General features: G+C 46.3%; 1 protein-coding gene across 1 annotated transcript in view; it reads left to right on the top strand.

Annotated features, from left to right (window-relative positions):
* Nucleotides 1–16,487, top strand: part of SCN5A (sodium voltage-gated channel alpha subunit 5) — a 317,379-nt gene that overhangs the window by 218,405 nt on the left and 82,487 nt on the right. Inside the window, exon 17 of the mRNA XM_090047773.1 lies at nt 1,603–2,076. Within this exon, the coding sequence (XP_089903899.1) occupies nt 1,603–2,076 (474 nt within the window). The remainder of the gene's footprint in view (nt 1–1,602; nt 2,077–16,487) is intronic.

Raw genomic sequence — 16,487 nt, 5'->3', positions numbered from 1 at the left:
AGTCAGTAAAAGCAATTAGATCCATTCAGATTCAGTGGTTCCAAATCATGGACTGTATGTGTTCTGTCCATGGGTGAGGGGGTTGAATCTGTCTCACCTTCTGTGTTGGCCAAATGCACCATCACCGAAATGATACTTTGCCGACAGATTGAAATACGCAGATAACACAGGCGCTCAATGGCCCTGTTATCAGTTCCAGACTTAGCATCAGAAAAAGGGAGCAGAAATTCAGGTTCTGTGCCTCGCCATCTTGAAGGTGGCTCCGAATTTTCCAACGTGGCCTAAACTTGAGGTGGTCGGGGTCTGTTTCTGAGAGGTGGTAACTACAACCGCTCCCATTGACTTCAGCGGTAGGTGTGACTACACTGCACATCGGAGGATCTGATCCACCACGTTTCAGTCAGATATGCAAAGTCAGGAACACCCAGACTCAGAGGCCGCTTCTGAAACCGGTTACATTGGTGTCTCGTGAACTTGGACCTCTGTGGGTTTTTGATGGCTAATCTGTCAGGGCCAACTCCTGATGCCCTTTCACACCTGTTACACAGGAAAAGCTCTCAATGAATCCAGTGAGATGTTGATAACTAAGAAGAGGCCAGGTTTGACTGAAGATGCTACTGGATTTTTTCTTCTCTCTGTGTGTCTTCTATTATTTTACTAGGAACCAGGGGAAGATGTCATATATGATACCACTGTCTAATTTGCACTATCATCTACACCTTTGGAATAAAGATTTCTAGCATGTGTGGGCAGCAAACTGAGAAATTCATATTTCCAAAAATCCCAAACAGTCCTCAGAACTCCAGTCCTTCTCTAAGCTATTCACAATGGCCATCTCGGGGTGCTATAAGCACTTACTTGTATTCACAAGGGACCTATTTCAAAGCCCATGACTTCCGTGAGGTTTAGATCAGGTCCAAGCTTCTCAGCCCTGGCTGTCCTAAGTGGACGAAAGGAGGGAATCCTGAATTCAATCCTAGTGCATATTTGCTTTTCCTACTTGACATCCAAAATCCTTAAAACTTGAGAAAGAGTCAATTTATTTCAGTCTAGACCTTTAAAACTAATGCAGATAGATGGAAGTGTTTTCAAATTTACTATGCACCTTATGCACTGTGCACAGTGATGTCGACATATGCTGTGGAATATAAATAATACTTGGTTTCCATAGAAGTCAAGAGAGTCGAGCCAGCTTTTCTTTCTATATTCCTTTATTACAGATAAGCAACATGCGACTGGAATTGTAAGGCATGTTTAGCCTTAGAATTTATCTGCTTCAAACTAGGCTTCTAGTAATATTGTGGAGTAGACGCTACAGTTATATATAAGAACATTTACACTCAGCAGCTCCAAATAAATATCGTCCTTTTATTCCACGTCTGAGTTTTGTTTTTTTTCAAGTTAGTGTGGATAAAGATAAGCTGTAGAACAGGCACCTGAAAATGATTTGTTTGGGGAAGAAAAAATCTGGTTCTCTTCTTCCTTACCCCTTGTGTAACGGAGAAGTAATCTGCTGGATATCAGTGGAGCGGCATAGGTTTTAAATGTTAACTTTCAGTTTGGTGGTGCCATTAATTTTCCTTTGACTTCTGTTCATTTCAGGTGCTCAATCTGTTCCTTGCGTTGCTGCTGAGCTCTTTCAGCGCTGACAACCTTTCAGCACCAGATGAAGATGGAGAGCTGAACAATCTGCAAATTGCTTTTGCTCGGATCAACAGGGGACTCCAGTACATGAAACGCACAATCTGGAATTTCTGCTGTAATGTACTCAGGCATCCTAAGACAACAGCAGAAAAGAAAGCCATGATGAAACTTGCTGCCCAGAATACAGGTGCCCACAACAACTGTATGAATAGCCATACTGCAGCAGAGCCTGGTAAAGACGTGGAAAATCACAGAGAGAACCACACTGATGATGTGACTAACAGAAATGGGCAGCGCCCCGTGACAAGTGACAACGATGATTTTATGACCAACCCTGATCTTTCCATCTGTGTCCCTATTGCTGTCGGGGAGTCGGATATCGAAGATCAAGATGAAGACGAGGAGCAGAGCACATTCACAGAAATGGAACAGGTAGGAAGACAACACATTTGAAAGCAGAACTTATTAGGGGGGTATCCATTCCCATGGCCAATTTTTGACCTACGTTTCATAAGGCAAACATTTTAAGGCCAGATCCTGCCTTGGAGAGACACTTTCAGTTAACTTCAGCAGAAGTTGTTGTGCTTATTCAAGAGCAGAATGCACCCCAAAACAACAGGGTATGTCCTCTCTGTGTATCCTCTGTCTATGTCTATATACATTATTTTAACAAGAATAACTGAATTCAACCCCACCCCTCTATCCAATCCCATGCTTTCCCCCAGTGTGTGTCATACAGAGTAAATCTTACATCCTTTGATCAGTTTAAAATGGAAACAAATATTGATGTATGTGGACCCTCCATAGAAGACCCTCTTCACCATGATGTTCTCTTTAAAGGACCAGAATCATGCAGGTGTTGGTGTGGCAATGTTCAGGGTGAGTTAGGAAGAGCAGCAACTAGGAAGTCATGAAATGAGATAGCAGCATGTGCCTTAGCATCAAGTTCTAGACAGATGTACTCTACTGAGCACCGGAGGCACAACTAGTGATGGGGGAGTGGTTGGAAATGGGGGTGTTGTGCTAAGCACCTGAGAGAGGGGATAGAGGAGGGGAGGAGTAGGGGTAAGTGAGGAGTGGGGGCCAGCATGGGAGGGTCTTACCTGAGAGCAGGTACTGCTCCTGACATACTACCTTGCTGGGGACAGGAATGGGGAGAGGGAGGGCTACCTACATGCTGCCTCGCTGGGGCTGGGGCTGGGCCCCTGCCTGGCTGCAGCACCTGTGTTGTCGGCTCTCCAGGAGCCACCGTTCTGGTTCCCCTCCAGATTGGCACCCAGGGCTTGTGCCCCCCCTCACCCACCCTGCCCTAGTTATACTGCTGCCAAACACTGTGGAAATAGTTGACTAGTTTGAAATTACGATGAAAGGCAGACATTTTTAGATGGGGATGAAATATGGAGGAGGGAAAACATCTACTCATGTTTCCTTTCCCCCCCTTTTTTGACCAGCACTGTCTCTCAGTTTTATGGATCATGGCAATGTATCTTGTTTCTAGAATCCTTAGCCTTGATCCAATATCCCTTGATCCCAAGGAAACCCATGGATTTTAGTGGGTATTGGATCAAGCTCGTGGTTTATGATCAAATCAGGTTGTAAGGAGTGTGGCCAGATCTCAAAAAATACAAAGGAAAATGTTCCAACAGCAAAACCACCCTTAGGTAAGAGTTATCATAGAAAAGTATAGTCAAATATATGGTATATTTTGACACGCTGTGTAAGTAGTCACAGATTGACTGAAAAGTGTTAATCACTGATGAGTCAGTGTGGAAACCTTCTCAGTGGTGTTGTGTTCTGTCACAAGTAAATGTTTCTGTATTGAATAACACCTTGGAGATTAAAACAGAGGGGATGGGATGGGTATATCTATATGGCACAAGGCAGTGCCATGCCAATGCATTAGTTGCCAAAGCAGAAGTAGCAAAGCCACATTACTGAAGCACCATGCCAATAAACTGTGGGAGAAGCATCCAACCACGCCATCTAAATGGGCATCAGGATAATGAAATGTACAGTGCCACATTATTTGAAAATGGTTTAAAGGGCTATCTATGGGGTTTTTTAACTTTGGTTCAGAGGTATTTACATCAAAACCATCGATTTGTGGCTTAATGTATGTGACTTGGAAGGTAAACCCAAGGCTGACTGTAACTATTTGCTGTTCCTGTATTGTCCATGTCAGGTGTGTTCTTAGCAGCAGGTGTGTCATTTAATCTTGGATAGATCCTGTCAGTCAGTCGCTGCCTTATTATATCTAAATGGAGATCAAGAATGCATGAAACAACTTTCTGGCAGTCATTAACTAGGATGATTTCTCTGGATAATGTTTGAGTTCTCTTTCAAATCTTTTCTTTATCCTCATAGTAGCTGAATCCATGAGTAGATTGCTGGTGAAAGGTAAAATCTGAATGCAGCAATTTGGAATGAGATGACATTGTTGCTATTGTTTAATCTTATGTTATAGATTGTCAGCAATTTATTTGCTTGTTCTGGTGACTGAATTGGTTTCTTTGGGAATTTTAAAGAGATTTTCATGCCACTTCCTAGCAGGGTCATGGTGGTGAAGTGCTAAAATCTCTAGTTTGCTTATCAAGCCCACAAAAGCCCCAAGCTCATTTATTTTTTAGACGTACATATGTTCACTTTCTGCACATACAAACATGCATATGTTGACAGTGTTGAATGTGTGTGGGTGAATGTGTATGGGACCATGGGTAGATGCAGGGATGTATGTGGATGCACCTCTAGCCACATCCCTGCCCTTCTAGGCATCTCAGCAGCGTGACACATATGCAGTGAAGAGAGCTCATTACCCATGCACCACACTGCCAAAGTGGGTGTGGACGCATTAGCATGTGTGCAAGGCTCTGCATGTGCAGGAAGTTCAGGGAGCTCACTGTCTGGTGAGTGTGGGGTCTTCTCAGAAACCCTGCTTTCAAGCAGCTCTGGAGCCATCTGCTGTATGATCTTCCCCCCCACCACCACTTCTGTCCCTCCCTTCCCTCCCTCCCCGCTAAGAATTCAGCACCAGAGAGAAGGAGGAGAGGGGACGAACAATGAATGATGGCAATGCACACAGTCCCCCAGCTCCAGGGGCTGAGCATCACTGGTGCTGCTGCTCGTCCCCTCCTTTCCCTTGCTGCTAAATTCACGGGTGGGAGAGGCGGGTAGGGATAAAGCAAGCAGCAGCAGATGCTGGAGTGGAAAGCAGGGGATCCAGGCAAACCGGCTGGTAAGCTCATAGAGCTCCCAGCACATGCAAAGCTCCCAGCAGGAGCTCCACTGTCATGCTGGTGATCTCTGAGGCCTGTTTCATGCTATAATAAGGCAGGTGCAACTCTGCTCCTACCACCTGCCTCCTCCAGATCCACTCCTTCCTCCTGGATCCACTCCTGGATCAACCCTTTCACCCCCCCTCCCCCCCGATCCACTCTTGGGTGGGACTAGAGGTTTTCACTCTAGTGCCACAAACCAAAATGTAATCACTTCTCATTGAAACTGGCTGGTATTTCAGAAACTACCAGATCGAGAAAAGTAAAAAAAAAGACATGGCATTCAATCCAGTAGGAGTGTTACATTTTTACACGTTTGGATAGTTATTGACATCTCGCAGGAATGGCCGGGTACTAGACCATTTCACATTACTGTTGCAAGAAAGTGTGCGATCAGGATCCTAGTGACACCTGCTAGAGCTTGTGAAAAAATGGAATCGCTAGTCTGCGGGAAACACACGCATTGGGGTCTTGTCTTGAATCAGGTCAAAACCAGACATGCTGAAATGTGTATGGATTGGAAATTGCGAGAAAAAAGCATGTTGAGAAACATCAAACTGACCTTCCTTGAACCCATCAAAAATGTTGAAGCATTGTAATGCACAGTATAAGTAAACCAAGAAAGCAATGAAATTGGGAACTAAATGGGAAAGTTTACATGAAACATGGTATTTTTTTATTTTGAATCATTCACTGTGGAGGGGAGGGTGGTTAGGTTTTGGTTTGGGGTTTGGAGTTTTTATTCCATCTCCATTTGCTGTTATGTAAACAGTGAACAATTGGGCACAAAACCATTTTATTTTACAAGGAGCCAGGTAATTACGTATTACTCAGCTGTACCAGCTAGCTTAACTCAGGGGTGCTCAATCCCTAGCCCGCAGGCTAAACCTGGGCTCTGGAGGCAGGCCATCTAGCCTGCTGGGCTCCCCACAGTCAGAAAATTTAGCTGCAGGGGAGTGAAGACAACATTAATTGCTGCTCCCCTGCTGCCAAATTTCCAGACCCATGGGGAGCCTGGTGGGCTGGATAATGTGGCCCTGCACAAGAGAGTGGGCGTGCAGGGCTGGGCTGAGGCTGCACAGGGTTTGGCCAGCATGGTGCAGGGCCTAACCTCGTGCTGATCCCTCCTGCAGACTGGCCCCATGCTATTCATCTGGCCCATGAGGCCTACAGGTTGAGCAGCAACTCTCTCTTAGCTAGATCTCTGTGGGCCAGATTCACAGCTGGTGCAAGTCACAGTATCTCTACTGGAGTCAGTGAGCCTTTACCAATATACGGCAAAGCTGCAGCTCTAGCCCTGTGTCTGGAGAAGAGACTCACTCCCAAGTTAGAGGTGTTCTACAAGTGTTCCTGCAAGACACCATCCGATCACCTTTGCACAGGTGTAAACAATTACCGACAGTGCAAAGCACTGGGGCAAAGGTCCAGTATGCTTTCTGATTAAAAGTGTTGTTAGTTTTGGCAGATCCTAGTCCAATAGCAGATGTTGTGTTAACCCCTAAAAGACACTTTAGATCAACCACTAGATATCAAAGGGGAAATGATCTGACTCATAATTCAGTCTTATACCCCAATTCCCTGGATGGATGGTACTTAGACACTACAACTGTTAGTTGTCCAATCTGGGGGAAAACTTTGTAAGAAGCTATGAAGTTTGTTTCCTCACTCTAGTGGCACTTTTATAGCATTAATCCTGTGGAGCTCTCACATTCTGGACTAGCCTGTATCTTGACAAATCCATGTTATGATGATAAGCCACTGTAAATCCTGCAAAGGAAAACCAAGGGAAATGTGAATGGCATTTGCCTGAGCTCAGAGAAAGGCCCACATTTAATATGGTTCAATAGCATTCTGTGTTCAGAGCATGCTACATAAATGAAACAAGACCTACTGGGGGTTTCATTAAACATTCAAATCTATTCTAACTTTTCCCTAATTGTAACCCATATTTTTACATATCTAAATATTTTAGAACAAGGGAGGCGAATGTTGTGGGCATGTGTGCCTGAAGAAGGATGCTTAGGGGAAAAGATGTATCCTGCGTCTTTTTAGAAACATGGTTCAAATGGGATTCAGCGGTTACAGTTGGCAGCAGTGCCAGAACCCTGCATCACTTCTGCACAGGATTCATTGTTGTTGCCTGGTAAAGGAGATGTATAAATCAGCATTTATTAATGAATATTCCTGTCTGATGCCCTGGACAGGGAAACCCACAATTGTGCCCACTCCGGCCTCCCATAGGGCCTCTGTTGATTGCCTGCAGTAGTCACTGGAGATAACCCTCAGAGAGCAACCAACCCTCCTCCCTCCCTCCCAGTTTTGATAAGAGAATATTCAGTACAAAAAGAAATGTATTTTTCTCTGTACAGGAGATATTTAGAACATCCTCCCTGCAAAACCGGCTACCGCTGCGATTAATTCATGGCACCTCGCAGCAGTCGGACCTGTGATGTACTTGTCTTAGAAGCAAACTTCTGTGTTTCTCAAGCGCGCTGCTAGAAATATTAGCACTATGAGCTGAATCTTGAAGTTCGTTCCCAGACAAAGACCCACTGTAGCCATTTTATATTCATGTCAATCCAGACTCAGCTGGAATAACTGGGAAGCTAGTGGGGGGGGGGGGTTGTCTAAATCAGGACTGCAAACTGGGATGCAGGATTGGCTCAGAGGGGGTATTTTCAAGGGCTGACCATTCCCACGGAGCACCAGGTCTCCCCTGCTAAGAATGACCATCAGAGAGCTATGCTGGGAAGGTCACAAAGCCCCTTTTAAAGCAAGCCATACAGCAAGCGGCTCCCATGTTACTAAGAGGTGAGAAACCCTCCTACAACCGCAGGTTCTGTGCAATGGAATAGGGACGTTTTGGCGGGGGGGATTTAATTTCAACTGACACTTCTATTATTTAAGATGATGCTGGCAGCAACCATCTTGCTGAAAGGTACCAATTTGTGACACTGTCAGTGTTAGGGCCTGTAATAAGCTAGTATACCTGAAAGCACCTTCATCTCCTCTCTGCAACCGAGATGCTCTGACAGTACAGAGAGCCGGGAGAGACGGGCGTGCAGCCTGCACACATGGTGGAAAGATCAGTTCGAATAAAAAGCCATCCAGATGCTAGACTGGAACAGCAAAGGACAAGCAGGACCGAGGTCCAGAAAACATGCCTGTGTAAGAAATGCCCGATCTAAATGCAGCCAGCCGTTCTCTTTTACGTAGCTGTGGGTGCCAGTCATTGCAACGTTTCCACTCAGGGCTGGAACAGATGGGCTGGCATCCCTCGCCACAGGGGCAGTCTGTCCCTGTCAGTATTCCTGAGTGGGAAATTCCCTCGCACTCTAAATTTGGAGACTCATTTAATTCTGGTGGGGGGCGGGGAGGAAGAATAAACCATCTGTTGTGTTGGTAAATCATTCGATGATACTCTCAGATGCATTTGAGCTCCAAAGAATTGTCTATTATATGATAATGAAGATCCTTGCAATGCTCCCAAGACGAAGAAATTCCAAATATGAATTGTCTTCTGAAGGGGAAAAAAGGCTCTTCATGTACATGGCGTGTATTTAGTGGAGGCAGAGCCAGCCGAAAGGAAAATGGCACACTGGGTGAACTTGTATTTTGGTGTTCTCCTCCCCCCGCCCCAGCCTGTGTGTCCCCCTCCCCAAGCCGGTGGCCCTGCTGCAGGCAGGCAGGCAGGGGTGGAGTGGCAGGGTGCTGCCGCCTGCGCCGCCCAGCCCAGCCCCTCCTGAGCAGTGGATGGAGGCAAGGGGTGGGCTAGGCTGGGCACTGCTCCTCCTGCCTGGCGCAGGGGGAGAGCACTGCTCCTGTGAGCACGTGCTGCTCACGTGTGTGTGTGTGTGGTGCCCTCCTGACCACAGTGCCCTGGGCACTCGCCCCCATCGCCCACTCAGAGTGGCAGTCAGATGATGAAGTGCAGCAGTATTGGAGCAAGCAGCTGGTTGCCCTCTTTTGAAAGCTGGTGACTCACCTGCTCATTTTGGCTCCCCCAAGAATAAACCTTGGAAATCATTTTCTGAATGCCGTGGAGAAGTTTCTGGCCCCAAAGTGAGAGCACCCGGATGTGACAGCAGAATTCACGGCTCTGAAAGAACTGGGAATAGACTGGGACATTAAAATGGTGGAAACCGAGTTCAAAATGCTGCCAACTGACCAGCAGAATCATTTGTAAGGACTTCATTTAGTAGCAAAAGTTTTCAGAAATCAAAACAGACCACATCCAGAGGGCTATCTGCACAAAAGGGTGGAAGTGCCTCCCTGCCACATCAGACACCTTAATCAAATATTTGGATCTGCGGCACCCTTGCTTAGGTTCCACATAGTCCTTTACGTGCCTTTAGTCATGATCCTGACACCTCCCAGGATTGCCCTTTGGCCCTTCATAGCGTCATCACACTGGTGACTCACAGACCACCTGTGACTGGCAAAGATACCCTCCTCTGTCATCGTCAGCAGTTGGACGTCAGCTAATACCACAAATTCTTGTGCAGTCCCGACTGCATGACCTTGCATATTGTTCTATTAAATCTCCCAGTTCTTTCTATATGCTAGTCTCACATTTCCCCATATTGCCAGTGCCTCCCAACTGCCATAAGTGCTGTTACATTTAATGCCCGGGCAATTAATACAAATTTAATACAAGTGGTCCTGAGACTGACCATGAAAAAGTTCACTGATCAATTGAAACCCTCCCCTTTTTAATCTTCCCTTTAGCCAGGTCCTTGTCCAGCTCATGATTCTTGCGTTCATCCTCAGCTTGTCCTGTTAAACTAATAATTTTCCATCTGGTACAGTATCAAGTGACGTACTGGAGTGCAGACACATTAGATCTACCTCATTTCCTTTGTTCCCTCGTCAAAGAAAGGTATCATGTTCGTCTGGTGCCATCTACCATTGGTAAACACAGGGTGTTTATCTCCATATCTTAATGATTCTCTCCTTGAAAATATGTTCCAAAGCTTGGTCAAATAAAGAGATGCCTTCTTACATTTGCATTTCCGCAGTCAAACACCGCGTTCCCTGATAGATTTAGCAAGCATAATGAGATCAAAATCTGCACGGCAGGGGCTGGTGTCTCCATATGGCAAAGTGCTCTTCTGCAAATGCATTCTGCACACCTCCGATGCGGTAACAAAGATATGCTTTGGCCGCTCTGTTCTGCAGGGATAACACCTTTTATCGTTTCAAACACAGTGGAACACCAAGCCAGCAGCACTTGTTCATTTGTCTTCAGAAAGTGCCATTATTGATTTGTTACGATGGAGTGGCTAATTGGGTCATATGGAACAGGCTCGCTTCCTGCTGCCACGGAGGAGGCAAGCTTTACAGCTCCTTTGCTCCCTTACTAAAGACCGGATGCAGCTCTGCGGCACGCTCCCTCCCTGCATGTCATAATGGGCCAGATCCCAGACCCCACTGCAGCTCCTTTTCAACACAGCGATTTTGCAAAGCAGCTGGAAAGTCAGCATATCTGCCTGCCTGAGGATTCCCCTGCATGGGGAAATGCTCAGATGGCACAGAGCCGCTGTAGCAGCTGCTAGGCTATCCCTTACTACAATGTGGTGTCTGGTGCAGGAAACGTTGCCTAAGGAAAGGGGAGCGCACAGCCACTTTTGTTCCAGCCCCCCTTGGGAATTGGCAGAGACACAGGAGGGTCTGATTCTGGCCTCCTCATTTTTCACCTCTGCAACTGCTGTCGAGTTACTCCTAATCTGCCACAGACATGGGACGTTACCTGGGATGTGGGATTGGATGCGAGTCCCTGAGTGCCTTGCTTGAGCCAAGCTGAGCTGCCTACTGCTTTTCAGCACACCCCTTTGGTGCCATAAGCATATTCAAGGGGTCAACCCAGGTGTGCCACTGATCCGGATTTACCCTGCCATCAGAGCAGAATTAGTCCCATGGGGTTTTGTGGGAGCTGAGCCTGACAAACGCCAGAACTGAACTGCACCCATCCAGAACACCTAATTGGTATCGCTCGTTCACACCCGCTGCGTGCTAAACTGGTCCGAGAGATACCACTTTGACACTTACCTCCATCTTCTGATCTGTAATTCTCCACTCACTTGCAGCCGGAGCTAACACTTGTGATGACAGGTGCATGGGAACGCATTAGAAGATTCCCCGACCCCTGGGGTGTAGATTCTAATTTAATCAGTGGAGCAAGGCAAAAACCAGGATTTCCATTGCATAGGCAAGTCGGTTTTGTTCAAAACCAAACAAAGAACAAAACAGCCCGAAAGAACAAGCTAACAAAATGTCAAAACTTCCTGCAAAAGTCCCGTAAAATTGTGTCAAGAATTACTGAAACATTTTGCGTCCAAAAAACTCAAGCTTTTTTGAATGTGTAATTGTTATAAGGTAAAAAGCATTTTTGAGCATAGGCAATTTCGATGGATAACGTTGAAATATGTGACATTAAAAAATCAATATAAAATATATATCAAGTATGATATACTTTTAAAAATGGAAACAGTGGATCAAAATGATAAAATCATTTGATTATTAATTACCCGACCAAAATGAAATCTTTGCTATTACCAAAATAAAATGGGAAGGTCAAAACTGTTATTGGATTAGACGTTTTTCCCATCACTTTTTTTTTTCCCCCAAAATTGACATGTTGGCAAGAAACATTTTGCATTTGATGAAGCTGGGTTTTTTTATTCATCTCAGATTTTAGAGGGGAAACCATTTAATCTAAACTGATTTAGCTCAATTAGTCATCAACTTGGAATCATGCTGTGCAAAAGCACAGGTCAATGCAACATTAGAGGCTACAAAGGAATTATGTATTAATGCAAGAAGTGACCACAAGAACTGCAAAAGAAGGATGTTCACCCATGCACTTTCTGGCATGCTCTGGGCTGTTTTTCTGCCTTTCTGCCCCTCAGCATGTATGTTCAAGGGCTTTCCCTGTCGTTCCTTCAAGTTTAATAGTTACTTGTATCATCTCTGCATATGTCCACTTCATATGCAGGAGACAGTCTCATCTCAGTAATGGATTAATAGATTTTAGGATCAGGAAGGACTGTTATGATCATCTAGTTTAACTCCTAAACATGATTAGGGGCTTGAGAGGCATGCCTTCTGAGGAAAGAACTAAGGTTATTTAGTTTGGAGAAGAAAAGGGGCATGGGAGGCAGGATTTGAAAACAGCCTTCAACTACCTGAAGGGAAATTACAGAGAGGATGGGGAGGGGCTTTTCTCTATGGCCATACAGGACTGGACTAGGAGCAATGGCATGTAGCTTCAGCAAAGGAAATATAGGTTGGAGATCAGGAGAAACTTTTTGACTATGAGGGTGTTCAAGTGTTGGAACAGGCTGCCTAGAGAAGGTGGGGATTCTCCATCCCTGAAAATTTCAAGAGAAGATTGGACAGATACTTGGCTGGCATTGCTTAGTCAGGGAAGGTCCTGCTGTGAGCAGGGAGCTGAACTACGTGACCTTGTGTGGTCCCTTCCAGCCCTACTTTCTAGGGCTGTGCAAAGCTTCTGAATCCGAATCAAATCAGGAGACCCATTAAACGGTCTGAATCGAATCAGAAGCCTTCGAATCAATTCAGAGATTCAGGTGTTCCCCGCTCACTGCCGCAGGGAGCTGGACCCAGGCTCCGTGCCAGTAAGCAGGGGGCGGGGGGCTGGAGGAGGGAGGAGGGGACCATGGGGGGACCCCCGCCCAGCCCCATCTCCTGCCGGCTCCCCCAGTCCCCCCAAGTGCCCTTCCCCTCTGGCCCTACCCCCACCCACTCCCCCAGCCCCACCCCCCATGGCTGCCCCACCCAGCCCCAGCGTCCCAGCACTTGTTTTGTTTTGTTTTTTAAGCCCCACACTCCCCAGCTGCAGCAGCAGCGATCTGGGGGCTTCTAGCAGAGCTCCTCCACACACCATGGGGCAGTGGGTTCGCCCCTCCCGCCTGGCACCCACAAGGCAGCTGTCGCATCGCGAGGGCACAGCGCCGCGCGGCTCGGCAGGGTGCTGCGGGGCTCTGGGCACTGTCCAGGGGTTGGGGCTAGGCGGTGCCAGGCTCCGGGTGACTGCTGGAGCTGCCCCAGCTCCAGGACAGCGCCTTGCCGAGCCACGCTGCACCCGTGCGATGTGACAGATACCACGCAGGTGCCAGGCTGCCCCTGCGCACACGGGGGGCACTCTGTCACAAGCCCCCAGAGGCCCTGATTGCTGCTGCTGCAGCCGGTGAGCGTGGGACTTCAAAAAAAAAAAAGGGTCCAGGATGCTGGGGCCAGGCAGGGCAGACATGGGCAGGGCTGGGGGAGCGGGCGGGGGGAGGTCCCACCTGCTGCCACCATACCCCCACCACTGTCCCTGCCGCCACCGCCTGTTCAATTCAGAGGGGACTCAGCTGCAGATTCAGCCGGATTCAGCAGCCAAATCTGCAAATCCAAATCGGCCACATTGAATTGGGACAGTGATTCAAATCACTCTCCCTCCGAATGGGCTGAATCCAAAGCCAAATCAAATACTTGCTGCTTCGCACAGGCCTACTACTTTCCAGTGACCCTATGAACCCTCTATATGACAGGCCAAAGAACCTCGTCTATTGATTTCTTCATCAAGCCCATAACTTTTGTCTGTGTTAGAGTATATCTTTTAGAAATGTATCTAGTGTTGACTTAAAGATTGTAAGATGCTGAAAATCCACAACATCCCCAAGTCATACTAGTGTGAAGACTACTGAAGTAATGGAAATATTGCTATCAACATTTATAGATATACGAGTTTGGAGTTTCTCCCTTGAAGTCAGTGGAATTATGCCAAACTGACTCCTGCCTGCTTGAGATTAGAATGGGTCTCAGATAATTCACCGCATAAAGTTGTTGATACAAAATTATTTGTGCTGAGCTTTGACGCTCCTATGGATTTCACTGCAGATAAATCCAAAGGGATAATCCACCACATTGTGAATGTCCAGAAGACGCGGACAGAAAATAAAAAACACGCACAGATAGTTGTGGATGTTATTCTTGGTCTTTACTGCAGGGAGCATACAGCATTCTCGGGGACTGTGCATTCCCCTCAAATAACATTACATTTCTATTCTTGTCAGAACCAGTCCCTAGGCCAGGCCACATTCTCTCTTAGTGTAAAAAGGCAAAACTCCATTGAAATCAGTGAAATCTGCACCCATTTGTATCAGGCAAATATTTGGTATTTTGTGTACTCATATATGCACTCTATCTTATAAAATTCTACCCTTTTGCTCATGCTGGGCCATTAGTTTTCTGTTTGGGAACTAAATTGTATTAGTTTATTTTTTTCATTATCAGTGGCACATCAACACACACGCATTTACTGCGCAGTACCCAAAATTACTGCGCAGTATGGGTGCATGTCTACACAGTAAATATGGTGACTTATGCCAACTTGAGTGTAAATTTAAGCCAGCGTAAATAAATGCACGTGTAGATGACACACCCACTGGCTAAGAAATTAGAAAGCAGGGTAATACATTTTGTGCCTAAATAAGATTTTTTTTTCAAGAAGATGCCAACAATTTTCATTGCATATTTTAAAAAAATGTGTAGATCCCTATTTTAGAGAGCCATAAATATTTTTAACACAAGAGAAAAAATAAAAAGTCTTTGTTTGTCATGCCACGAAAAAGAGCAGCAAGAAAATGAGCATGGCCCATAGAAATAATATGCATCTCAATGACAGATATTAACCCATCTCTGTAGTGGGTTTTGAGGTGTGGAGAGTTGTATTTCCCATGTCCGGTTCATCAAGACATGGTGAGCAGGACTAGAAGAAGACTGTCTGGCAGTATCTTTGCTGATGCGATAAGAGCAGTCATGCTCTAGGTTTTAGGGTGTTTGTTCAGTATGAGATGCCAAGGAAACGTATTCCTCCATAGCATGATGCCTCAGGTCCATGAAACCCTGGGAGTCAATAAAAGGCCCTGGCATTGAAAGAACTGATATCAGGCATTGCCAACTTGACAACATGCATTCAGACAAATGCCCAGCCCCATGGACTACATGTCAGTCATGGTCTCCTGGGTGTCACTTTCTAGTATCCATGACTCTCCCCCTAGCAGAATACTGCCAAAACTGAGCATTTCTCACAGTTCTTCCCTTTGGTTAAAAAGAAACAAGCAAACTGAAATGCCGCCACTCAGCATTTTAGAAGAAGTGAACAAGTTGATTACTAGATGTCTTGCTTTGCAGACACAGGGAAAAAGAGCATCTAAATGCATAAGGGGTGTGTGAAGCGGGCCCTATTCAATTCAGATTTGGATTTGGATTCAGCCTGGATCAGGGACAGTGATTCGATTCGGCCAAATCATATCTGAAGATTCAACACTGATTTGGAGAATCAGGTATTCGACCATATACGCAGCTTTAAATGTTTTTTCTACATACCTCGAGGTACCAGGCCTGGCTTGTGAGTGCTGCGATGCTGGGGCGGATGGAGCATCCCACAAAAGCACCGGGGGGGGGGGGGGGGGTCGCCTGCGTACTCAGTGGTAATCCCAGATGTCAACCAGAAGTACTTCCGGTCCACTTCTGGGTCTGCCAGGGAGCATGCTGGGCCCCCCCCCCAGCACAATCCCCGGCTCGGCCATTGGCCACAGAGGGACCCCAGGTGCTCCCCCCACCCAGACCCAGGAGGCACCAGTCATTGAGCCAGGGAGTGCAGTGGGAGCCCCCCTGCGCGCTCCCCAGTGGACCCGGAAGTGGACCAGAAGTGCTTCTGATCCACTCCCAGGTCTGCTGCCGAGTGCGCTGGGGACCCCCTCCGCGCTCCTGTGGGACACTCCATCTGCCCCACCGTCACAGCATTCATGAGCCGCCTGGTACCGAGAGGTACGTAGAAAAAACTTTTACAGCTGTGTCTGTGTGTGAATCACCGAATCTTTCCAAATCTCTCCAAATCGATTTAGAGCATTCTGAGTCAATTCAGAGAGATTAAAATGTCCTTTGATTCAATTTGGATTCGAAGATTCGGCCACCGAATCAGGCCAAATCTTCACCAAATCAAATCAGGGACCAAAGCTTTGCACAGCCCTAGTGTGTGTGTGTGTGTGTGTGTGTGTGTGTGTGTGTGTGTGTGTGTGGCAGCGGTGGCGTGGGAATTTGAAACTGTCATATCTGCTAATGAATCTAAAATAGTGAAATAGAAAGTAATGGCAGCTAAAAGCCTGTCACCTGTTTTGTTTTTATTAGGTATAATAATACGCGGCTTTCTTAATAATGATAGAAATAGCAAAGCCTTAATTGGCTGAATAGGTCTGTGGTTGCTACAGTCGCTCTCTCAAAGCACATCACACTTTTAGGCAAAGCTTAGACGCGCCACAGCCTCGCAGAGCTGAAACGTACAGCAGAGGAGCCCATTTGTTTGAATTCTTCACATTACATAGTGGAGAGATCCCAATTACCAAAAGAAATGTAAAGTAGATAGTGATTAAACATCAAAATGCAATTTAGCAAAAGGTATTAGCTTGAACTCTGAACAATGAACACTTATGAAACACTTTTGCTGCCTATTTAAGCCTTTTTGAATTGATAACAGGAGAAATTAACTTTGGCAGTACATCT

The sequence above is a fragment of the Crocodylus siamensis genome, chromosome 5 (assembly GCF_052110815.1).
Source record: "Crocodylus siamensis isolate JL-2025a chromosome 5, ASM5211081v1, whole genome shotgun sequence".
Lineage (NCBI taxonomy): Eukaryota > Metazoa > Chordata > Crocodylia > Crocodylidae > Crocodylus > Crocodylus siamensis.
The sequence above is the reverse complement of the archived record's forward strand: the minus strand, read 5'-3'. Positions and strand labels throughout refer to the sequence as shown.